Below are 26,920 nucleotides of genomic sequence, written 5' to 3' on the forward strand. Positions count from 1 at the left end.
CTTATCTTTGTATGTCTCCAACAAATTCTTACTTGAGTAATAGCTGAAATACAAGTTTTTTGGCCGGAATTATGAGCAAACGGCCTTATTATCTCAAAGATTAAAAAACACGTTTAAAAACTTTCATTCAAGGACCAAGATTAATTCGACAAAGACCGAGGCAAAAGATGTGAAGACTTAAACAAGCAAGCTGTTGTTTAAGATTTTATTCTACATGAAACTCAAACCATATCCATAAAGAGCACAACAAACCCTGCAAACTGTTTAAATTATTCGATCTCCTGAACCCCAAAAGCACCCGCTCGTATCAGCAGATAAACGGCTTATCAACATGATTATCATGGCAATAAAGGCCAGGTTGCTGAGTGAATCCCTGCTTCTTCAACATCTGCCTAGTGGACAAAACAAGCTCCCGGTTAGTCACTGCACCATCTGATTCAGCAATAATTATCTGAATTGCATTGCTGAGAGCTCCGTAAGCTTCGCTAGCCTTCCCAGAAGGGCTGGCATCAGCAGAAGTTTGGTCAGTCTGACATCCACTGACCAAAATCCCACCATCAGGAAGTGAGCGCTTGCTTCCTCCAGCATAAACATCCTTCTTGCTGCCCACTTCAGTCTCCAAGGCAGGTTTTGCATAACTCTCATCACTCTCTTCCAGCTTATGCTTTAGAAATTCTTGAGCGAGACTACCTACCATGCCCAAAAACCCACCACCCCCACTTTCACCATCCCCTTGCTTAAGTTTGTTAAGAAGGACCTTCATGAACTTCTTCACTTTTGGGGTCGCATCTTCCCCAAACATATCAAAAAGGGTTGGCCTTATCTTCCCGACGTCAATGTCATCTTTACCAGTTTGCTGCTTGAGTATTTCAATAAGTGTTGAGAGGGGTAGGGACTTGTTCTTATGATAACCTCCCTCACCATATCCGGCTTCAACTTCACGATCTTCAACATCTTCATGAGATGAGGGCGGTGATGGCGCAGCCCAGAAGGAATGTGAATTCCACGAGATTCAAATGCATTTTCCACTTTCTTGTGCAAGAAGCTTTTGAAGTTAAAACCAGAACCAGATTCTTCCTCTTCATCACGCCTTGTGCTCTCCCCAATCTGTTCCTTAGCCTCATCAATAAGGCCACCACTATGGCAAGAATCAGATACAACTGTTATCTCACAACCTGGTGGGATTTGGTCTACAAACTCCCTGAAATCATCATCTGTGCACAAAGTGGTTCACATTTTATAGTCAGAATCTAAAATCTCTCGTTGAATCATCAAACAGCATAATTTATCATCCAAACAAAGAGAAAACGTGACAGCAAGAAAAAAAAAAGGTTAAATTTTGTCCTTAGTGGATACACTATACAAGGGACTCAGAAGCCAAGGAATTTTGAATTAGTCAGCTTAAAAGTTAGACAGAAAAATGACTTGATCGACTGACAAACAAAAAAATTAGAACAAGAAGGAAGGAAATCTGGATCATTCTGTAGAAGTCCTCAAAACAAATCTCCAGTCAGGAAACAACGCCGAATTGTCAGAAAATTATTTAAACATTACATCTTAGTTCCAAATTTTGATTCTAACCCTCCTATCTCATCATAGAAAATAATTTTTTTTTTAAAAATGTATCCATCCTTTTTGAAAACAGAAACACAAGTAAACTAAAATCTTGAGTAGATTAACAAAATAGGAGAATTGACAGACCAGTAATAAGATTCATATCAGAAGGAACAATGCACTCATCATAACCAGTATCGTCGTCCTCCCCAGTCTCAGCAGGAAGCCTGGTCCCATGCCCGCTGTAGTGAACAAACAGCACGTCACCGGGCTCAGCCGATCGCACCAAATTGCCCAAAGCCCTCCTAATATTCCGCCCAGTCGGCTGGGTAGACCTATCATCCGTATCGATCAACACCGTTATGTTCTCCTCCGAGAATCCGTAACGATCCACCAAACATGCATACATCCGTTTAACGTCGTTAACGCACCCCTTCAGCTCCGCTTTCGTTCCCGGGTAGTTTATGCCTATTAACACCGCTTTTTTCGTCATTTTGTTTTCCTCTTCTGATAATCTCAAAAGAAACGTTTCTTTCTTTTGGATCTCGAGTGTTGGATTTGATCTGATCTACTTGAATGGCTGGTCGTTGAAAAGGCGAAGTTTATAAAAAGGAGGATGATGAAAATTTGATTTATTTAGTAATTAATTATCTGTCAGGAAACTGTTTTTTTTTATGATTAATTATAAATATTAGCCGTAAAGAGTTTGATTTGATTTATTTTGTACTTATTAATTTATTTATTTTAAGGAAATTACAACAAATTAATTAGTTGCAGTGCGGATTTTTTTTCTCATTTTTTATTTTTTTCAATTGAATTCAGCCTGTAGTGAAGCCCAAAAAAAAAAAAAAAAACCTTAAGAGTTGGATTAAAAAATGACTTGTCTTGATAATCTCTTGAAATTATCACCATCATTTGAAAACGTGGGTGATGAAATTATTTATATAGTACACAATAATATATGAGAGAATGTCAATTTTGCAAACATCAAACGTGTAGCAGCTGTGGACCTAAAAACATTATACAAAATTATAAATTTGACATTTGATATTAAGAGAGCTTTTAGTTCGGGACGCATATTTAGAATATTGTAAATCAGTTTTTTTTTTTTTTTGTTCATACGTATTAACAACATTGTAAATAAGGGATCTCTGATTTTATAAAATTTGAGATCCTAAATTAAAATTTTTTGTTGAGGTTAGTATGCGAATATATGTATTATTAAGTGATAAATGGAATATGAGAAAGAGAACAAAATTATTAGTATATTTCACGATATTATAATTAACGCCCATTTGGAATCGTTTTTGAAAGATTCAAAAGTTAATATATTGACAAATCTAATCTTAATGATTTTTTAATTAATTTTAATCAATTAAAAGTTAAATTTAGGTCATGTTTGGAACTAATGTTGAAACTCAACAAGCTATTTATTTGACAATTTTTGACAAAAATAGTGTTTGATAAATTTTGTAAATTTTTTTTTATAATTTTCTCTGCTTTGACAACAGTTTTTAAAAGCAGATAAAGAGTCCTACATGTTTCTAAAATTCTTATTACAAACCTTAATATTTTAACAAAAAGACAGTTATGTCTTTTTTTTTAACAAATCTAATATATAAACCATTATATATCATACTAATGTTGCAATCAAATTACGTTAATAGAAATTATGTCATTGCAACAATGGTATTAATGTGATCTTCATTTTGATAGTATTTAAATATGATCGGAGTTTAATCTTCCATGAAGGAATAGAAAGAGACAATGACACTTAAGAATAATGGTTCTAGATTATAAGAAATAGAAAATTTGAGTATTATTATTCTAACAAGTTTAATGTGAATGTAATGTATATTACTTTTTATTATATTTAAATTATATATTAGTATAAAATATTTTATCATATTTTATATAACAAATTATGAAGTTCATTAGATTGTATTTAATTGTTGTTTAGGTCCTATTTTGGTTCAACCAAAAACACTATAAGAGCTTCCTTGCAATTGACAATTCTTCCCCTCTAGAGATGGTTTCTGGGTGAAAATGAAGGTTGGGTTGACTGAAAATAGTTATATGGAGTAATAATAGCTGAGACGAACTTGAAATCACAAGAAACAACCGTTAGAGGCGATGCCAACAGTGGCTAGCAATGGCACTCCAACAGTCAATTATGTGGGAGGTTGAAGGAGGTGCTGGATTTCTAAGAAACCCTAGAATAGAAGAAAAGTTAAGTGCCTTTGGTGAATAAGTGACTTATCTCCCTTGTGAGAACCAACCTGACCTTTTTATGTGGAGTGCCCCTGAGGGCATCTTTGCGTCCTTGTGGATGCGTGGCAGGCCGTTGTTTGTGAATTCCCTACTTAGTTAGGGTTTTTAAGTAATTTGGCTTCTTTTGTGGAGGCTTTTAAGCTTGCTTTGGCTGGAAAACTATCAATTAAGGGACAATTTGTGCAAGCAATATGTTCATAACTTCAATTGACTTATTTTGAATAAGCCAATCGGGCTTGGGAGCACCTGATTTTACTAAAGGGAGTGCAGGAAGTTTGTCTGTGATCTCCTTTCGTCATTTTAGACTTTGGTGGCTTGCAAAGGGATATTTTGGAGATAGTTGAAGTGGGGACCGTACTATAATGGCGTGGCCTGATAGTGTTGGCATGGTTGTCCCTGTCCCGTGATCATGTATAGACATGTTGTGACCTAGGTATACATTTCATCTTCCCCTATTCAACTTCCCTTTTATTCTTCATCACAGTCTTGAGTCACATTCCCCATGTGAGATCTTCCCGTTTCTTTAAGGTCTTCACCTTCGTCCTCCCTCTTCAGATTCCCCTTTAGCCTTTTCATAGTTTTGAATCATACTCCCCATGTGTCATGCCCTCAATACCTCTAGTCCATATTTTACCACCAACAATTGTTTTTCTTTTTTTTCACTTGATGTAATTTTATATGTTTTTAACAATAAACAAGGCATGTCTAAACACTTGATAAACATATTCTAAAAAATAAAAACGAAATTAACCTTATGTTTATTTTGGTCATTATATAATAAAACAATACTTTCGTAATAAAATTTACTAAAGACATGTACCATGCTTTTCAGACTCACAATAATTGCAACAACACAATTTATTAAACAACAAGCTACTTTTGTAATTAGCAATTTGTTTCATCTATACAACAGAAGTAGTTTATTTCATCAGCCATCGCTATCCCAAAATTGGCCTTAGTATTTGCTAAATTTTTTAAAAATATTATTTTAGTAAATCACCTCATCTTACAATAAATTTTGAAAGTAAGAGATGAGTGGCTTTTAAAAATCTAATTTTGAGAATTATTTTTATATATCCTCACATATATTACAAATTTTAAAATTATCCTTATTCAATAAGGGAATAAAATTATTAAAATTAAATAGATTATTATTATTATTATTATTATTATACCGAGATAAAAAAAATTAGTTATCAATTATATACACACGATAAAGAAAAATTATATATACATGTTTATGAATACATAATAAATTTTATTCTAACATTATATATATTTTAGTCATTTGTATTCTTACAATAATTCAACGATAAGATTTAATAAACATATACGATTATTTTTAAAACTCACAGTACTAGAAATAAATTTACTAAACATTTAGCTGGTTTTCTTTACATGATTATTTTTACAATATAGTTAATAATAATTATTTTAAAAGTTATTACATTACCAAATTAGCGTTTAGTTTATTGTATGTAACAATGGCAAAATGGAGGGTCTTTTTTTTTGTGTTTTCGCCTCATTTGTTAAATAATAAAGCTATTTTAGCTCTCATGAAAATTTATAAAGAGTTAAATCAGAATTTTTATTTTTTAAAAGAATATAGCAGATAGTTACATTATGATGATTCTTACCTTTAATTAAAAGTTAGAATGAATATAGTTCTCCTTCTTTCTTTTGAATGATTCAAATGCTGTAATGGTCAAATAATTACTCATATATATATACATTTTTTTTAATTCTCTTTTCTTAATTACATATAGGATAGTACAAAGCTCCATTTCCAATAACAGAAGAATTAATGTCCCTTACAATTTACAAGGCCAAATTAAGCGCGATCATATGTGCGCGTGTGTTGTGTTATTGTAAGGAAAAGCAATGCATATTTCTCAAAATGTCAATAAAATTCAAATAAAATTTGCAAAACAAATCAAATGAAATTATGTGAATGCATATAGATAGATAATGATGAGTAGACGACCCTTCATTAATAAGCTCGATTGACAGAACTGCACTTGAATCTGATTTCACCTTCGTTGGGGCGAGCGAGCACTCCAATGTTACCAAGTTTGACCATTGACGCCGCAAATTGGGAGGAGAAAACTAATGGCTGAGAGGCCAGTACTGAAACAAATGGTCCAGTTCTTGCATCAGAATTCAACAGTTGATCGGTCGATAACAATCCCATATTCCTCCCAAGATTGGTGTAATAAGCTGTGTCGAAAATCCTAGGCGTTGTTGCATCAAGATCAACATAGACATGACTGCTAGCAGCACATTTTTTCTTCAACGAGTTCAAATACTTTGTATCAAGTGAAGGATCAGCTTTTCGCGTACCATTGAAGTTATGGAGCCTATGATTTATGGCGTCGCAAGAGCTTCTGCCAATAGTATGTGCCCCTGAGAGGACGACCAGGTCAAGAATGTTCAAGCCATGATCTCGGAAAATTTGGATCAAAGTTGTGACATTTTCGTGTCCCTGAGGAACAAGGCGATTTGCTTCTCTTGCACTGGAAATCTTTCCGTCTTTTCGGCCAAACGGGACTTCCCAGAATGGGCCTCCGGCTACTACTGTTGCATCTCTAGCTGCTGCTGTCAGAATGTCAGCACATGATACAGTTTTAGGGCATTTCTTCTCAACCTCAGCCTTGATCTCATCGATGATTCTGAAGCCTCTCAGTGTCTTGCTCACCTTGGCTCTCCTTTCGCTGCCTTTATGGCTCAGCAATATTGAAGCATCACAACCCTGCAGCATCAAACATATTTTATATACACACACAGACACACACATATTACTAATCATTTTGGTTCGATGGGGGTCATAGATAATTAACGGAGACAGCATAACATAAAGAACAGTAATGACATAATTAACTAAGAAGGAGAGAACGGTATGATAAATTTATTCATTTAATTATTTATTTTAGCCTATGGTTTACTAGTTGCACGAGAAAAATCAAGGATGGAGTCAGAATTGAATGAAAAACTGTTAAACTTGAAGGTAAAAATTAACTGTATATATAGGTTAAAATAATAAGTATGTAGTATGTAAATTAACCAGCTGTAGGTAATTATTTCATATATCCACTGAATCATTACTACGTATAAATTGATCTTGGATTGTGCTGCTTGTGTAACAAATAAAATGATAATAATAATATTAATACAATTGAAACTTGAAACAATTAATTATGTATCAATTGGGTGAGTAAGAGTAAGAGTAATTTAGAGTAATATGTAAATGAAATTAGCTTACCCTAACAACACAGTCATGGAAGTGGAGGCGGATGAGGCTGGCAGCGAATGTGTAGTCCTTCCTAATCCAGGCTTGCACTTGGCGGTGGATGATGCCTTCAAGATCTGGACATGTTGAATGATAGTGACTCAAAGACAAGTAACTTTCCGGAGATAATAAGAGCTTGGACGCCTCATTATTTGTTAAAAGTGAAGTGGTAGTGACATGTTCCAAAGGCAAAATATTATTGTTGTTGTTAATATTGATAGCCAACACATTAATCATAAACTGCTCCAATATTTGGACCAGGATGAGCGCGAACAGAGTGAATTGTTTCGACTTCATGGTTTGGTTCTCTTGCTGCTGTTACAAAGCAAGCTAGCTTTTATATTAATTTACACATATGACTCCTCGTTTATGCATGCATTTGGGAGACTGATCGAGCTGGAAAATAAATACGTGAGTGGCACTCACTACGAACACAAAATCGATGATCGATCGATCATGCAAACAAGCACAAATTATGTAGAGAACAGCAAGCCAGCTAGCTGCTTAATTTTAATTTACGTCAAATATGATCTCTTTTTTATTTTATTTCATTATTTATTAATTTGTGATGAGACGCGTTAAGAGTGCTGGAGAAAGTGGTTTCCGGTGGACAGGAATCGACCTGGGAATGCATTATATATTTATTAGGAATAAAATACATACATACACTATCTACACTTTACAGCATGCAAAATAAAACCATATATACATACACATACATATACATATACATATACATATACATATATACATATATGTATGTAATTGTAAGCTCTTTAGGTTCGTAATAATATCAACATCCATAAAATTGTTAAAATTGAAGCATAATTAGAAAAAGATCTCATATCATATTGTACCAAACAATAATAAAAAATAATAAACTTGAACCTCAAAACACGCTTCATATGGTTCTATGATCAAATTTTGCATTTGCCCTCATCAGGTCGAGAATCTTGCAACTATTCCCCCCAATTTGAAACACTTATTCCTAATCTTCTAGTAGGGAATGATAGTTGCATTTTTTTTATTAGGAGTGCATAAATCGATAAACTAGTGTAATGCTATTAAGCTATTACGCTAAATGGGATAATAGCTTTCTCAAATTTTAATAAATTTAAGAATTCTACACTAGATTAGTCTTCTCTCTCTCTACGTACGTGCACACACACACACACACATAATTGACTACTAATTTTCCAGACTTATTTGAAGTATTTTTACTTAAGTTTCAGATATCAAATCCTTATATTATAAAAAAAATGTGCATGGATATTGATTTCCCTAATTCTCAATCAAGTAAAGGGAGCTTCACTAATTTTGCTGGCTAGTTCAAGCAATTGCTACTCAGACTAAGTCAAATTTACATAAAATTGTCATAAATGAGAATTAGATTGTGGTTGTTCAAGGCTTAATTGGTGGATTTCAATGCACACCTAACTTAATTAATTAGTTGTATAAATATTTATGCACGCACATTGATTAGTTTGGGCGGGCTTGTTCTCTAGCTAGAGAAATTCTATAATACATCTGATGTTCCATGTCATCTGATGATGTGGAACCACTAATCAATAAATTTTTTACACGTGTCAATCAATTTTTAATAATTAAAAGTCAAACAATCCCCTCCCTTTCTCTTTTTTTTTTTTGGTTTGAACCACGAGGTGGTCCTGAGTGGGCCCCAACTGTGGGAAGCACCTTTAAGCCCGTACCACAACCCAGACTAATCCCCGCTCGCACCGGGTCGACCCATAAGGGGTAAAGTGCTGGCCAAAGTGGTGACTCCATACGAGAGCGGAACTTGAACCCCTGACCTCTCTTAAGGAGTGAGAGTGTCGAACCACTCACACCAACCAACTTTAGTTCCCTCCCTTTCTCTTTCTTTGCTCTAGTTTAAAAAATTCTTCTTCTCTGTTCCATATTTCAATAAACATTAATTTACTAAAAGATATAAAAATAATAAATTGAATAAAATGGCTACAAAGAGCTTGATTTCATACTCCTTCCCATTTACAACTCCGTTCCCCTGCCAAAAAAAAAAGCAACAAATTTTCTAACTAAGCTAGTGGCAGATTTTCTACGAGAATGGGTTTATGAATGAGAAGCAAAAGGAGCATCAAAATAAGATTATTTTTAGATCTGCAAAGTGAATTAAGGTTGGGGGTTGTCATATATCAAACATTTGCAGAAGAACATCAAAGCAAGATTACCTTGTAGGGCAATGAAGTTGTGAATGGAAACGAGGAGGATGATGAAATTAGGCCTCTGCAGGCACTTTGTTCAATTTATTATTTTTATAATTTTTAAATAAATTAATGTTTTTTGGAATTTGGAGGAGAGAAGAAGAATTTTTGAAACTAGAGAAGATAGAGAAAAGGAAGGAATTATTTAACTTTTAATAAGTTAAAGTTTAAAAATTAATGAATACATGTAAAAAAATTATTGGTTAGTGGTTCCACGACATGGAACATCAGATGTATTATAAAATTTCTCAGCTTAGAGAATTTCTCTCCTAAAAATATCATAGACCCGGCCATGTATTATTAATTAATTACACAAGTTAACAAAACTATATTTCATATGCGGATAAAAAGATTTCGTATATATTGGATTTACAATGTAATTTATAATTAATCAATCAAGAAGTGATAAGGACAGTATCAATAACAAAATCGGATGCAAATTAATTAATTTCACACCAGTGACACCATAACAATCCAACACAAACCATTCAATTAATTAATTAAGCTTTGCAGCAGACGAAACGGCCGAGTCCTCTGGGAGCATGAGATCGCGCAGGAGCATTACCATCACCCCCAGAAATTTCAACTGAAACCGATGATGTTGTCTTCTTGTGCTTACTATTCTTCTTTTTTGTCAACTCATCGTCCTTGATAGGCACAGTGATAGTTAGTACCCCGTCACGCATTGAAGCCCTAATCTCATCGACCTTAACATCATCAGGCAAACGAAACTGCCTGGTGAAGCTGCCGCCGTGTGGCCTCTCCCGGCAGTGCCACTTGTCGCCTTTGTCCTCTGGCTCCTCTTTCCTCTCAGCACTTATGTGAAGTATCCTGTCTCCATGAACTTGAAGCGTCACATCCTCTTTTGCAAGCCCTGGAAGATCGATCTCGAATACGTGGGCATGTGGAGTTTCTTTCCAGTCCATCTGGGTGTCTATGCCTCCATATGGATGGACGAGAGATGATATCCCAACAGGAAGGAGAGACATTTTTGTTCAACTCTAGTTTCTCGTTTAAATTATATTATATAACTTGTAAGAAAGCTCGCTTTCAATTATTTCTTTCGCTATGTATGTCTTGAGCTTATCTCATGGTTATGTATTTATACTCAACGCATGATGAGTTCTTGAAATTTCTGGAATTTGGAAATTAAGTGCATATACATGTATAGGATAAGAATGTTCTTTCTTTGAAGAGAGATTTAATTTGTAAGTCTTGTGTAGATATATATAATTTTAATGCTTTTTGGGGTAACTAAAGTCTTGCGAAGTCTCTGGGAGAACCTGGAAAATGGAAATGGTAATTGAATAGTCAAACAATTTTAACTTTCGTCGATGATGATTTACAATGATTATATATGGAGAAAAGCAATGTGGACTTTGGAAGATTGTAGAACTACCGTGAAGGAAATACGTTATTGGACTTGAAAGTTATGAAAGTTTAGCCAATTGAGGGACCAAACCAAAAGAACAGCCCAAGCTCATAACCCAAGTACCCAACCTCGCTGACAAATAACACACAAACAATTCTACCCGAAAATTCTCTACAGTGGGGATATTTCCTTAATTATTATTGGTGCTTAATTCTTATTTATGACCTGAAACTAAATATGTATTTTTTACTAAAATAAGTCAATAAATAAATATAACTATACGATCTAATTGCAACGAATTGCTTCAAAAAAAGAAAAAAAGAAAAAAGAAAAAGCTTGAGTGACTTAATATCACATTAATAATCCACATTACCTAAAGAATATATCTTCGATCGGATACGTATATAAGTAATTAACTAAGTACTTTGGAAGACTGTCCGTAGAACATAATTTATGATGTGAAAAGCAACTTTGATGTGCAAGAAATAGACCCAATTTTTTTATTTTTTCATTTAAAAGTTTTGGTTTGAGATGAAAAATCTCAACCATTTTAAAACCAATCGTTATTCCCTCTTTGCAATTATTAAAACCCAGGTACTGAGACAATTTTCATTACTTTCATATATAATCTCTTATTAAAGCTAAACAAACTTGAAATTTTAACTAATCGGTATCGCGATGCTGCCTATTCCTCACTTAGTTTGCACTGAAATAATGATTGAATATAAAAAACACAAAAGACTGCATGTGCTAGCTCCGAATAAAATTGCCAAGGAAAACAAGTTATTAATGCCGTTGCCCAATTCCAGACTTCAATTCATTAATGAACGCATGCCATTCCAGGGTACATATGTAACATAAAGACAATTTCTCCAGCCAGCACCAATGCCTATCAACAAATGAAATAGAAAGAGCTAGCAAAATTATATGAAAAACATATGGATAACATTAAACCTTATCCCTCAATTCCAGTTGCATTAATTGGAGCTGGGGACATGTGCCTTCCGCCTACCAAATTTATCACCACTAATGTTCACAACCTAGTTTGTCCCATTGCGTTTCTATCTAGAAGTAGAACCGTATACTTTCTTTCAAGTCCATAAAGCCGCGTTATTAATCTTTTTTTTCTTTTTCTTTTTTAACGAGCAATCCAAAATTACAGTTTATGATTACGTAGTTAGGAAACAATATAAAGATATTCATTGCAATCATTCAGATCAATATACGTTCAATTATTATGGTAAACAATCTCATGCTCTGTTATCAACAAACGCATTTCCCTACTCAACATGCACACAGCACATGGAGTCACCGTGAAGGTGAATACTCATCATCTCTTCTATCAACCTTTGCCTCCAGGGGTAGGCTCTTGAGATGATACAACGACAAATCTCTAACATTAGCCAACCTAAAACCTGTATTTTTTAAAAATTTATTTAGAGTTAAGAAGCTTCATATCTACAATAGAAACCACATTACGGAGTCAAAGTGCTCAATATAATAATTTATGAATCAATATATATTGTGCTTGTGTAAGATTAATATACGTACAGAATGAATTGTACTTTAAATTCTTTTCTTTTATATTATTACGAGCATGATGCATCGATTATCATGTTCATAAGAAACAATGCTTGCGAGCTAGATGTACATAAAAGATCCCTTTTGTTCACACGGTTTCATTCACATGTCCATTAGTCTTCAATGTGAGACAAGTAAATATCCTATCGGTGTTCATCATTCATATGGTCTCCTCTCCTCCCATTTGGTTCGTTCAATAATGCAATTCTGTGACCACTTCGTCCACGAATGAATAATTCTTTGGAAATGAATAATGTGTCAGAAAATGTTCTCATATTCTCTTTCTGATAATTGCCCAGTATTTTCAAGCCCACCAAGAAATTAAGCCTTCATGTATGGTGATGCCGTGACGGTGAATGGAATAAATCCACCCATGCTCACCAGTCACCAGTCACCATTCTTAAATTACTTTTTTTTAAAAGAATTTACTCGGTTTGATCTTGAAGAATATTTCAGGCTCTGCCATATGAGAGCTCATACAGGAGATCTCAATAAAATTGTGCTGATTATGCATATTAGCGAAATTTTAAATTAATAATAAAAAATTGAAGAATATATCAAGCAATAGAAATTAATTTTTATCTGAAAATCTTTTACGCAAATTATCTTTTTTTTTTCTTAATTATGTCATCAGCTATGTCACTAACTAGCATATATAGAATGTCCGCTTTAAAAAAAAAAAAAAAGAGTGCTCGCACTATATATATGTCTCAAATGCGGGCACCTTCATTTTTTTAAATGCAAACACACTCTTAAGCCGTGAGGTTTGATAGATTTTTTTTTAATGAACTATAAAACCGTATGGTTTAATAGCATTAAAAGTTAACTCTCTTAAACCTCACGACCTAAAAGCGTGTTCGTATAAAAAAATGAAGGTGTTCGCAAAAGAGACACACACTGTCTCTCCCTCTTCATGTATTCTTACAATTGGCACCTAAGAATTTATTTCACTTAAATTAACTTCTACAGAATCTTAGAACTGAAGTGCTGCCAAATTAATTGAGTATTGTAACGAGGAATTAGAAAGAATGAGATCAAATGACACCCGGGGGGAGGGGGGGGGGGGGGGGGATGTGAAGAAAGAAACAAAAAAAGGAAGGAAGAGAGTTTTTAATTAAAATGGGAAGCCTCTAAGAAATGAGGATCACATGCATTTTGCTGAAAGAAAAATAATAGTAATCATCACTATAAGAAAAATGCTAGTAGGCTTGTGTGTTATCAGCTTATTGCAAACTAAATTATAGTGGGGAAAATAATATTGGCTTGTTCGGTCCGAGAATTATTTCTAATAATAATTGATGAGAAGTATAAAGTGTCGGTTTATATCACATGGGCTGTCCTGCTTGAGTGATCATAAAATAATGTGAGTGAAGTAATTCCAAAAATTTACCCAAAAAAAGACTTATTTAACTAATGAAACGAATAAGGATGGCTACCACTTACACGTATATGATATGTTCTTAATCAACAATCACGCATAGCATCATGTGACGGGCGGTGATCGCTTGATCATCATGCTTCTACGGAATAATCCACCTGTAAAATTATGGAATTGAATTAACCTGAAACAACATTAATGATTGTCGATATATAGTTACATTAGGGACCTTTCTTCTTGTAATTCAGCTTGAATACCGAGTAAATTAACCTTCCTTGACGTGGATCCCTATTGAAACAGATAAAAGAAAAATTTATTCTCAAACCAAGAAAAAATCAACTCTTGCAACACATGGGAAGACTCAAACTACAAGACTACGGGGCGGCTGTCAGCCCGAAGGAATTAGCTTAAGAATTGAAAAAGGTGAGATGCCATTTAATTGGTATGTTGTTATGCTGTTATCGATCACTTTGGACAATTATAATCATATATAATGCAGCACTGGCTCTCACATGCAATGTTGGCAACTTTTATCCATGTGGTATGCTTTTGTAGACTAAAGGAGCTCCTTTTGATGGACCTTACAATTCAGCTTCAAGGATCGCAACGCGACGTTGTGAAATTAAGTTTAGAGTATCATTATATTTTTGTATCCTTTCGAAATGCTTTTTCTTTCTATACTACTTCAATCGATTGATATTGGAAATCTATATACATTTCGGTAAATGGCTATAATTAGCCTCGATTTGAATTCTCTTATTAGGTGAAAAGAATCAAATTCTATTTGGGCCAACTCAATAACCAAAAAGATTGCCAAATTTGTTTTCTTATTATAGGAAGTGTATCAACCACTATATTCCTGAAATTGTAACATAAGTTAATAAGTAATTTGTATAGAAATTCATCGAGCTAAGTTATAACTATCATGATTTTCTCTTTCTGGCCACTTTTTTATCCGAAATTTATTCAACTGCCTTTTCATCCACTTTGATGCTGTCTTTGATGAGCACTTTAACATGAAGGCACAAAACACAATGGAATAAAGATATGGCCTTGAGCTGTAAAAGTTTTCAGTATGCCATATGGGTATCTGCAGTAAGATTCTTTTGTAATCACCGTCTTCTTCTTTGATTTGTTAGTAATTATAAGGTTAATTAAAGTTCCATAATTCGTTGCCCAATCATTCTAATCGCACATGTAATGTTTGGTTAACCTTTTCTGTGACAAGCTCTTTAAGACAAAATAGGACCACCTTTTACTAACTAATCCCACTTTAAGGAAACAATTAACCATATGAATAATGCTAATAATAAGAGTTAGTTGATTTATTTCATGCATTTAATTGGTAATTTACTCAGTTCATGATGGCTAACTAAGTTTGTAATACGTTCTCCAATAAAATAAAACAAAACAAAACAAAATTATTTGATTCATTAACTCATTTTTCGATGAGTCTTGTTTACACAACTTTGACCATTATGTTTACTAGATTACAACAAAAAGTTAAATAAATAAATAAATAAATTATTGATTATTGATTGCATCTCATATATTCTAGTTTATTTTTTGTATAAAATAAATTTAACTAGTTTTCTAGCTGAAATATTATACATATACAGATAATCTAAGAATAATAACACTTACAATGGTGCAATATCTCACAAGTTGTATATCTTTTTGCTATCTATGGTTGAACTTGATGAAGTCTGCAGACAAAATGCGAGGATAAAAGAGTGCATTTCGAGTTCTTTTCACTTTCTCTCGGGTACTTACTCTCCCAATGAAAGGAGTTGGTAGAGAGAGTCTTTATCCTTAGAACACTTACCATCTGTCGCATATATAAGTATATATAAAACCTTTAGTTCTTAATCACTTTTCTAATGAGGGATTTATCATTTTTCCTTTCATTGTTTGAAATCAATAGTTGCTCTTTGAGATTCAATTTCTCATTTACTTAAGAACCAATTTGAATGTTCTATAATTCATTGCGAAGAGTTCACGAAAAAGATTCGAATAATCTATAAATGTATATTTTTCTAATAATTTGAATCATCTATAAAATTATATTTTTCTAATATTCATCTTTCTCAAAATCGGCCTTAAAAGTAGTTATTTTATGCTACTTTTTTTAATCCAAGGATTCATTTATTAAATGTCATTGAAGGTACATAGTTTGAAGAAGAAACTGAACTGAGTATCACATTAGTGCAACCCAATTCGTCTGGAATATGTGTATACAAAAGATACTGCATGCATGCCCTTTGTCCTTTAAGAGTTCTCATGTCAAAGAATAAACTTAATTAGTTAATAATAGGTAATTATACACAATGCCACACAAATTTAAAGATCTGTTATGGAATTGTGATCTTGTCTCGAGTATACATGAAGCTTTTAATTGTTAGTTAATTTTCTGATGTGGGATTTGTCACTCTTCCCTTCATTTTTTTTCAAATTAATGGTTGCTCTTAGTGATTTAATTTCTCATTCACTTAAGAACTAATTTAAATGTTCTATAATTTGTTACGAGGAGTACAAAAGAGATTTTGAATCATCTGTATAAGTATATTTTTCTAATATTCATCTTTCTCAAAATTTGTCTTAAAAATAACTATTTTATGCTTTTTTGTCCCCGAACATTAATTTATTAAATGTCATTGAAGGTACATAGTTAGTTTATTATCACATTGGTGCAACCCAATTCGTTTGGAAAGTATATATATATACAAAAGATACTGCATGCATGCATGCCCTTTCTCCTTTAAGAGTTTTCATATCAAAGAATAAACTTAATTAATTAATAATAGGTAACTATACATAATGCCACACAAATTTAAAGATCTGTTATGGAATTGTAATCTTATCTCTTTTCATGAGTCATCATCAGAACATCTAACCTCAAACTAAGTTCATCCTCTCTTAAAGGTTGTTATAGCCTGTGTCTTACTTAAGAAGTTTATCACATTATTAATATTGTGGTTATAAATAAATAAGTATTGATATCTCTCCCATCCCATGTTACCCTATCCCTCGTGAGATATACGGTGAGAGAAACAAGAGATTCCCTCCAGCTAAAAAGAATACATCAATCATTGATTCTTTTCCTTGCATTCTTACCTTCCTTATCCACCACTCAAGCAAGCTGGTGAGTGAATCTCTTTAATTAATTAATTTGTTGAAAGTTATTTATCCAACTCCATCTATAGGCATTTGGGTCTTTTTCTTTTTTAACTCAATTAATTTGCCGGCATCTCAGTCTTTTTCTGATTTCTGCTACGATTTTAGAACGGCGTATTTTTCGAGCCGGCCGATTAACATTCTTGTATATGCAAAAGATATATCATAACCAAGATTAAGAATTAGGGGAAGTTGGAAGATAAAATTATAACATGTATTATATATTTTAACATATTAATTCAAATTTTAATCCAAACTCAACCAACAAATCCCTTCTATCAACTTCCCTTGATTCTCCCATATCTCACAACAATATATATACACTTACAATTAGTAAAAATGATAAGTACTAATAAAATAAATAAATAGTAGGAAAAAAGTAAGATGGTCACCCCCCTCCACCTGGTGGTTTAGTTAGCAAAGAGTAAAGTAATGCGAATGCTCCATAATATATTCACAAGACCCCAACCCACCCCCCACGTTAATGTTATTGCTTCTTGTCCCCACTCCTCCCTCACCTCACCCCTAGCTTTGTTATATGTATATATATAACCCAACATCCCCCTCTTCTCTTCCTTCAATATTCTCTCTTAGCTAGCAAGCTCTTTCATAACCTTCTCTTTCAATTAATATTTCATCTTTTGAGCCTTTGAGAGCCTTTTTTTTTTTTTTTTTTTAATTCCTCCAAACCCATAGCTAATTAATAACCCAGCTAGCTGTTCTCCTAAAACATACATCATATATATATATATACACGTATAAAATGTGTAGCTCCAAGGACAAGGTGACCACAGGCATGAATGAAGCAACCCCAACGATGGTTGCCAAAATCAATGGCAGGCCGGTTCTTCAACCTACTTGTAACCGTGTTCCTAGCAAGCTAGACCGCCGTAATACCCTCAACAAAGCACCACCACCACCACCAACATTACCATTGCCAACTTCTATTAAACCTAACAAGCCAGCGGCTCCATTAGTATTAACGTGTCCTGCAGAGTCTAAGTCACCAAGGCCTCAAGCTATTAAGCGAGGCAATGATTTAAATTCGAGTTCCGAAAAGGTTGTTACTCCAAGAAGTAACATCAGAACTTTAGAGAGAAAGAAGTCTAAAAGTTTCAAAGAAGGTGGAAATGTAGAGAGAACAGCAGCATTAATGATGAGTACTAATACTAGTACCTATTCATCGTCTCTGATCATGGACTCGCCGGGAAGCATAGCCGCCGTGAGGAGGGAACAAATGGCGCTTCAACATGCACAACGCAAAATGCGGATTGCTCATTATGGAAGATCAAAGTCTGCTAAGTTTGAATCCAAAGTTGTTCCTTTATTTGATCCTAACAATAATAATGCGGCACGCAGCACGCCCACAACTGGTGAGCAGCAGGAAGAGAAGAGGTGCAGCTTTATTACTGCTTATTCAGGTATATAAAGACACACACACACGAACGTTGATTTCTTTTCTATCATCCATATATATGTATGTATGTATGTATATTTTGTGACCTAATTTGTTATGAATTCTTAACTTATTATTATTTTGTTCTGATTAATTTTATGCTAATTGTATGTGGCAGATCCCATTTTCGTAGCTTATCATGATGAAGAATGGGGAGTTCCAGTCCGTAATGATAAGTATGGCTTCTCTCTCTTTCTCCTCCATCTCTCACTTTACATAAATAACTAAGGACGCTCCTTTTATTTTATATATAACCTAGTTGATTAACAATTACTAAAAGTTTTTCTTCGTTCTATGCAGTATGTTGTTTGAATTGCTAGTTCTGAGTGGTGCTCAAGTTGGCTCAGACTGGACTTCAATCTTGAAAAAAAGACAAGGTTTCAGGTGAGTGCTAATTAATTAATTACTATTTTCTAAACACATACATATAGATTAAATTGCGCCCTTAATATTAATAAATAGTTTCTTTTCTTGTTTATCTCTTTTTCAGGGATGCATTTTCAGGTTTTGAAGCCGAAACTGTGGCCAAACTAAGTGACAAGCAAATGATGTCAATAAGTACAGAGTATAGCATAGATATGAGCCGAGTTCGAGGTGTTGTCGACAACTCTAACCGAATTCTTGAGGTAACATACATACACTTTTTTCAACCACTCTGTTAATTTTGTCCCTTTACGACTCATTTTATTAATGACTTTGTTCCTTCTTTAAAAATATAACTTTTGGAGTAATTAATAAAATTTTTGTTAAGATTTAAAAAGAATGCAGTCAAGTCAACAACTTAAATCATTTTTTCAGCATTTTCTCTCCTCTTATTTGGTGAAAAGTTGTTGGGAATCAAGTTCCGAGTTGTCCTATTCAATACAATAAAGTAATGAAAGACCTCACAACATTGGCTGTTAAGCACATGATCAATCCAGCGCAGCAAATTTAAACCAGAAAAACTGAAACAATAAAATTAAAATATACATAATAACAAGGGCGTGGGATCCATCATTACATTACTTTATTTATGATTCATTTGATTTATTTATTCGTTAGTTAATTATTAATTATGAAATTGTGTGGGATGACAAATTTACAGGTTAAAAGAGTGTTTGGATCATTTGAGAAATACATCTGGGGATTTGTTAACCACAAGCCAATCTCTACACAATACAAATTTGGGCACAAAATCCCCGTTAAGACATCAAAATCAGAAAGCATAAGCAAGGACATGGTTAGGAGAGGATTTAGGTTCGTGGGTCCGACGGTGGTCCATTCATTCATGCAAGCCGCCGGCCTAACTAACGATCACTTGATCATCTGCCACCGCCACCTCCCATGCACCTTATTGGCCGCGGCACCATACAAACGCCCCAATAATGATCAAGAACCAACAACACCAACAACAGCAACACCTACTCTTTAGAATATCATCGATCAAATTAACATCATACAAATATGCATAAGCTGCCCATAAGTACTATGCTAATTACAATTTACTTTTGAGTGTTTATTATGATTAACTTGTGTACATTATAGGAATATATAGGAAATTAAACAAGTACCAAAGCTTTGTGACTATTGTGATAGACTATAGTTATTTGAATGAGTGATCAGTGAGTGAGTGTTTAATTATTAGTTTGAGCTAATGAATAGTGGGGGAGACAGAGAGCATGTGCAAAGGAGAGGCAACGCCTCGTGTGGGGGATCCAAGTAGTACTGCCATTTGATTTCCCATTTGCTTGCAATTGCTAGGTAGCTGGCTATATTAGCTAACCTTTTTTTTTTTTTTTTTTGAATTTGGCTTTTGGTGGGGAATACGATTATTATTATTATAAACCCAGCTAAGCCAACAATGTTGTATCTTGGATTTGGCGTTTGTTATTTTGAGTGAAGGTTTGATATGTGAATTAATTTGTCATGTGCAATTTGACCTGCTGCAGTTTTATCTTTTTTCCTTCGCCTATGCCTTTTGAAAAATGATGTTAACCCAGATAAGAAGATAAGATATCTTATTCCATATATGCATGTGCCCACCATGTATCTTTTTTCAAAAGCAAAAGCAATAATAATGGTAGATGCATGGAGTCTTGCAGTCATCTTCTCCATGTGCTCACTGCAGCCTTTCATATCTCTATCTCTCTAATAATTAACGATATTGGAATATTAATTGCACCACCTACTAGGGATTTCAACGCAATATGTTCTTTTTTTTTTTTTAAAGAACTTGGTTTAATCTTGAAAAATATATCAGGCTCTGCCAGACGATAGCTCATACAGGATATCTCAATAAAATTATGCTGATTATGTATATTAGTAAAATTTTAAATTAATATTAAAAAATTGAAGAACGTCTCAAGCAACAGAAATTCATTTGCATCGGAAAATTTTTACGCAAAGTATATTTTTTTCTTAATTATGTTACGAACTAATATAAATCGCATGGTTTAATAACGTCACAATAAAAAAAAATAAAAACGCTCATACTAAAGAAAAACTCTCTATATGTATAGAATAATTTGAACAAAAGAATAGTTTATTACTTTGAATTTTATTTGATAAAGCATGGACACACAATTGACACCTAAGAATTTAATTTCACTTAAATTAACTTCTACAGAATCTTAGAACTGAGATGCTGCCAAATTAGTTGAGTATTATAACAAAGAATTAAAACGAATGACATCAAATGAAGGATAAAAAAGAAAAGAAAGAAAGAAAGATCGAGTGAAGGGGAAAAAAAGCAAACAAAGAAAGAAAGAAATGAAGAGAGTTTTTAGTTAAAAGGGGAACCCTCTGAGAAATGAAAATCATATGCACGTTTGCTGAAAGAAAAATAATAGTAATCATCACTATAAAAAAATGTAAGTAGGCTTGTGTGTTATTAACTTATCGCGAACTAAATTATAGTAGGGAGAATAATACTGGCTTGCTTTGTCCGAGTATTATTTTTAGGGAGATTGTCAATTTTTCTCATACTATAATCAATATATATCATTTTTCCCTACTGTTTTTATAATAGTTAATAACTCCCTGACAATATAAATTTACAATATTACCCTTATTTTCAAATACACTTTTATTCATATTTATTATAGATTAAATAAATCACACGAATGGAAATTAAAATAAAAAAATTAAGTGTTAAAAATAAGAAATATATGTTCTGAATTGGAAAAATTAATAATAAAATATTTTCTTGTACTTTTTATTTTATAAAATTTTTCTTATAATAAATATATAAGAAAATTATTATAAAATGATAAAAAAAATTATTATAAGAAAACTTGAATGATAAATAAAATATTATTATAAAATAAATGATAAATTTATTTCTTGTACTTTTTACATTTAATTTGAAAATATTATAAAATATTTATTATAAGAAAATGTTCACAAAATAAAAAAGCACGAGAAAAATAGTATATTATTTTTTTCACATCAATATATATATATATATATATATATATATATATATTTCTTATTTTTAATACTTAATTCTTTTTTAGTTTCTATTCTTATCATTTATTTAATTTATAATAAATTATACATAAAAGTGTATTTTGAAATAAGAAAAATATTATAAACTTATATTATCAATAGATTATTGACTATTATAAAAATAATAAAAACAATAGAGGAGAAATTGGCATTCTCCCATATTTCTAATAATAATTAATGAGAAGTATAAAGTGTTGATTTACATCACATGGGCAGATGGGCTGTCTTGCTCGAGTGACCATAAGTGAAATAATTCCAAAAGCTTACCAAAAAAGACTTGTTTAATTAATGAAACTAAGAAGGATGGCTACCACTTATACGTATAATGATATGTTCTTAATCAATAATCACGTGTAGCAAAGCTGTAAAAGTTTTCAGCGTGCCATGTGTGCATATGCAGTAAGATTCTTTTGTAATCACCATCTTCTTCATTGATTTGTTAGTAATTATAATGTTAATTAGAGTTCCTTAATTCGTTGCCTTGTCATTCTTATCCCACAAGTAACATTTGGTTAACCTTCTCTATGACAAGCTCTTTAAGACAAAATAGGACCACCTTTTACTAACTAATCCCACTTTGAGGAAACAATTAACCATATGAATAATGTTAATAATAAGAGTTAGTTATATTATTTCATGCATTTAATTGATAATTTACTCAGTTCATGATGGATAATTAAGTTTGTAGTATGTTCTTGAATAAAACAAAACAAAACAAAATTATTTGATTCATTGACTCCTGTTTTTTTTTTAAAAAATATGAGTCTTGTTTACACAACTTTGACCATTATGTAATAAGAGCGGGTAAATTTAAATCATTTAAGCACTAAAAAAAATTAAAAAAATTGGTTGGGCTCGAACAAAGCCCGATGTTAAAGCTGACCCGAGCTAAACCCAACCCAAAGTTGAAACAATCAGGCTTTTTATCTGGCTCGGGCCCTTTATTTGTATTATTGGACCCAAGCATGAGCCCGACCCTACAAATTGCCATGCCCAATGAGATTTGTTACTTTTCCCTTCATTTTTTTTCAAATCATTGATTGTTCTTTGAGATTTAATTTTTCATTCACTCAAGAACCAATTTGGATGTTCTATAATTTATTACGAAGAGTTCACAGGGGAGATTACGAATCATCTATATAATTATATTTTCCTAATATTCATCTTGCTTAATTTTGGCCTTAAAAATAGCTATATTATGCTTTTCTTTTTTCTAACATTCATTTATTAAATGTCATTGATAGTATATAGATAGTTGGAAGAAAACACTGAACTCCCAAACTATCCCATAATGAAGAAACTTCTCCAAAGATAGAGCCTTTGTAAATACATCAGCTAGCTACTCATCAATACTGCAATGACCATTCTGATGCTTCCATTTTCCATCAATTCTCTGATGAAGTAATGCTGTATCTCTATGAGTCTTGTGCGGCTATGAAATATAAAGTTCTTAGTCATTGCAATGTGGACTGATTATCATAATAAAATTGCTTGACATGCTGCTGAACTTGCTGCCATACACTCGGCTTCCGATGAGGACAATGTAGTAGATGGTTGCTTTTTAAAGCACCAAGAGATGGCATCTGAGCCTAGGTTGAAAATATAGTCTATAGCGCTTCTATGATCATTAATTGAATCTGCCCAATCATTATCTAAAAAACCACCTAATCGAAAATCTTTTAACATTATTACATCAAATTCTATATAAGCGAGTTCCCTTCAATATTGTAGCACTCTTTTAGTAGCCCCATACTGAACTTTGTTTGGACTCTTCATGAACCTTGAGAAAAAATATGGACTTTGCATGAATCTTGAGAAAAAAATATTTAGCATGCAAAATATCAGGTTGGCTTTTTTTTCAAATAGAATAAACTACCAATCAAACTTCGATAAACATCAATATTTTCTTCCCCATCATTCAAGTTGAATTTTTTTTATTGGTGTTCATTGAAGTTTTTACCATATTGCACTCTTTCATGTTATTTTCTCAAGTAAATCATTTACATATTTTTTTGAGAGATAAAAATCCCATCATAATGCTTCACCTCCAACCTTAGAAAATAACTCGTCAAGCCAAGATCAATCATCTTAAATTCATTAATCATGCTATATTTGAATTCTTCCATTAATCTAACACTATCAGTGGTATAGATAATATCATAAACATAAAAAGCATATAATAAGAATCTCATCCATACCTCTTGTTTTGACATGCAAGGTAGGTTCGTTTTCACTTTTTTTTCTAGAAACCATGTTACTTGAAATGCCCACTCAATTCAATCGTACCACTCAATTATAGGATTTGGTTTGCCTAGATTTATTTATTTGTTTTTATTTAAATATATGAAATAATCTAGATATATACACTTGTTTCAAGCCATAAAGTCCTTTCTTTAACCCGTGCACCTTACTTTCTTCACCTATAAATTCATAGCCTAAAGGCTGGTACACATAAACTCTTTCTTTTTTTTTTTTCCAAAAACCATTCAAAAAGCCTAATATAACATCAAATTGATAAACATTCCATTTGTGATTTGCAGAAATGGCCAAGACATTTCAAATTGTATCAAATCTAGCAACTGGAGCAAATTTTTTGATGAAATCGATACCTTGTTGCTGCATGTATCCCTTGGCAACTAACCTCACCTTATTTTTTTGGATTGAACCATCGGGTTTATATTTAATCTTATAGATCTATTTGAACCCAACGGCTCTTTTTTTTCCCCCCCTCTAATAAATCTATAAGCTCCTATATGCGATTTCTTTCCAGAGCTTTAATTCCAACATTCACGGCTTGACACTATTCTTTGCATTCTATGGCATCTTGAAACAAAGTTGGCTCACTGATCTGAGAAAAAATTACATCTTGCATCTTGCTCATAAATCTCCATCAAAGACTTCATTGTTTTAGGTGGTGATCCGAGAAAGGAAGGTGGAGAATTTGGTGGAGTCAGAGGGTTGCCCTCTTAGAGTTAATTGTCTTGCATCATCACCATGTGAATCTTCTGATATGAGTGAATTTAGATAAGAAGAAATAGAAGTCAAAGAAGTAGAAGTCGAAGAAGTTAAGAAAGGAAGGAAGAGTTCTTTTGCTGAAAATCTGTTCCCCATTATCCAGATGCTTTTGGCTATTTATAGCCTTACAAACGTGACAGATAATGTAGCAAAACAACTGCAACAACAAGGCAAAATAATCGGAAACAAACATGTAACCATGCTACCACTTATGCTTAAGTTAAGCAGCCTATTCATCTAACTACCAAATTAAGTTGACTAAGTCTACCGTCTTGACCATCTCAACAAATATGACTATATCTGCTTCATCATCAACGCCGCTTTTGGCTACCCACGAACATATTGCATGCATGCATAATTTGCATGTATCATCTTCATCCTCTATAGCTCATCTGCAGTTATTACACCTAGACATTGCTGCAACTCTTTCCAATTCCAAGCACTTGACTCACTCCAAACAACATCACGACCAACAATTAATTGCTTGGTAAGAGGATTATTAAATTGGTAACCTTTAGTCTCAATGCTATAGCTCACAAATATGCATTTCTCACTATTATCTTCAAGTTTATGTCGCTTTTGAGAAGGAACATAAACATAAGCAATACAAACAAAAACCTTTGAAATAAGTTACATTTGACTTCCACCCATGCTAATCACGAACTCCTAACTATTTTTTTAATCATCATATATAATATTATTAATTTTATGTATATAATCAAAATAATTTTGAAACAATGAAGAAGTAAATTACCTAATAGTAATGATTTTACTATGAAAACTGTCTGTTTATAATCTAATGAAGTTATTTTCAATAATTGTAAAATTTAATTAAAATTTTCCTTGTATCTTTTATGTATATATATCTAATATCCCAAAAGGAAGAGATATAAAAATGAAAAGTAGAATTCGTTGAGAGATTTTTTTAACCGGTGTTATTAGAAGCTCCACTCATTTTTCCATTGGGCAAAACTAGGGGTGGGCATCAACCCGCCCAACCCGTGAACCCGACCCAACCCGTGTGATTTTTTGCGGGTTGGGTTGGGTTGATAAAATAAACGAGTTGGGTTGGGTTATTAAATTCTCAACCCGCACATAGTGCGGGTTGGGTTGGGTTAAAAATTTTCAACCCGACCCAACCCGACCCGTGCCCACCCCTAGGCAAAACCATACTTCTCAACGCGCAACTCCAGGCTATACATGCTTGTAATGGGCCTCTTCTGTGCTTTTCAACAGCACTATAGAGATTCAAGCCCCGACCCAAGTTTATGAAACCGAAAGCAATTTCGGCCCAAACATTCTCAAACAAACTTTTCACATTTCTTAGAACTCCAGCATCACCTCACCGCCTCTCTCACTCGGCCTGGCTCTCAGTCCTATGCATTAATCAGAGGTTTTTAATTAAATATGCCTTAAAAGTAGTGTATTTAGTTAAATATACCTCATATTTGAAAATTATCTAAGTATGCATTTTTATGTGGTACATTATCTAAAATATCCCTAAAGAAAAATATAAAACACACACACAACTCACAACACTCTTTGCTTCTCACGTATTTATCATCTATACAAAAACTCACACCACACTCAAAATCACTCACAAACAGCTAATGCACTGAGTTTGTTTGCAGCTGGGTGTATTATTCATCCCATGAATAAGGTATTTGAAACTTTTTTTTATTTTATTTTGCGCTATCTATTCAATTTGTTGACATTATATTATTTTTAGGGTTTTGTTTGGTTTGTAATAAACACTAAAGCAACTCATATTTTCATTACATTTGCATCATATGACTGTTATTTGATGAATTTTATAACTACATTCGTTAAAATCTGAAGTTGTTGTCAAATTTTTTTCTGCACCCGACATACACGACAGCAGTCGTGTATGTATGTATTTACACGACTGTAGTCGTGAAAATGTGCAAAAAAATTCAATTATTATGACACCTTATTATTCTATTGGTTCAAAAAATATATATTTTTCACTATATATATCCTTTTACTATTACTAGACTATAGTCGTGTGTGTTAATAAGTTACACGACTACTAACGTGTACGTATAAACTTACATACTATAATTGTTAATAAGTTACACGACTACTA

General features: G+C 33.0%; 4 protein-coding genes across 4 annotated transcripts; 1 reads left to right on the forward strand and 3 right to left on the reverse strand.

Moving 5' to 3' along the window:
- Positions 1-100: 100 nt before the first annotated feature.
- On the reverse strand, positions 101-2,196 carry LOC18031856 (metacaspase-4). Its single transcript, XM_024180831.1, is given in 3 exon segments — positions 101-966; positions 969-1,214; positions 1,702-2,196. Coding segments are annotated over 3 exon segments (1,251 nt in total). The 5' UTR covers positions 2,048-2,196; the 3' UTR covers positions 101-307.
- Positions 2,197-5,815: 3,619 nt separating this feature from the next.
- Positions 5,816-7,408, reverse strand: LOC18031740 (peroxidase 7). Its single transcript, XM_006422247.1, has 2 exons — positions 7,085-7,408; positions 5,816-6,574 (listed from the first exon to the last, which is right to left on the reverse strand). The coding sequence occupies exons 1-2, from the start codon at positions 7,406-7,408 to the stop codon at positions 5,816-5,818; spliced, it is 1,083 nt and encodes a 360-aa protein (XP_006422310.1).
- Positions 7,409-9,757: 2,349 nt separating this feature from the next.
- On the reverse strand, positions 9,758-10,448 carry LOC18031550 (18.1 kDa class I heat shock protein). The gene has a single exon (XM_006422248.2). The coding sequence runs from the start codon at positions 10,338-10,340 to the stop codon at positions 9,852-9,854; it is 489 nt and encodes a 162-aa protein (XP_006422311.1). The 5' UTR covers positions 10,341-10,448; the 3' UTR covers positions 9,758-9,851.
- Positions 10,449-17,520: 7,072 nt separating this feature from the next.
- Positions 17,521-20,225, forward strand: LOC18031307. Its single transcript, XM_006422249.2, has 5 exons — positions 17,521-18,277; positions 18,431-18,488; positions 18,613-18,696; positions 18,803-18,938; positions 19,397-20,225. Exons 1-5 carry the CDS (start codon positions 17,620-17,622, stop codon positions 19,721-19,723), a joined length of 1,263 nt encoding a protein of 420 aa, XP_006422312.1. The 5' UTR covers positions 17,521-17,619; the 3' UTR covers positions 19,724-20,225.
- The last annotated feature ends 6,695 nt before the right edge of the window (positions 20,226-26,920 follow it).

This window comes from Citrus clementina, unplaced genomic scaffold, assembly GCF_000493195.1.
Source record: "Citrus clementina cultivar Clemenules unplaced genomic scaffold, Citrus_clementina_v1.0 scaffold_9, whole genome shotgun sequence".
NCBI classification, from domain to species: Eukaryota; Viridiplantae; Streptophyta; class Magnoliopsida; order Sapindales; family Rutaceae; genus Citrus; species Citrus x clementina.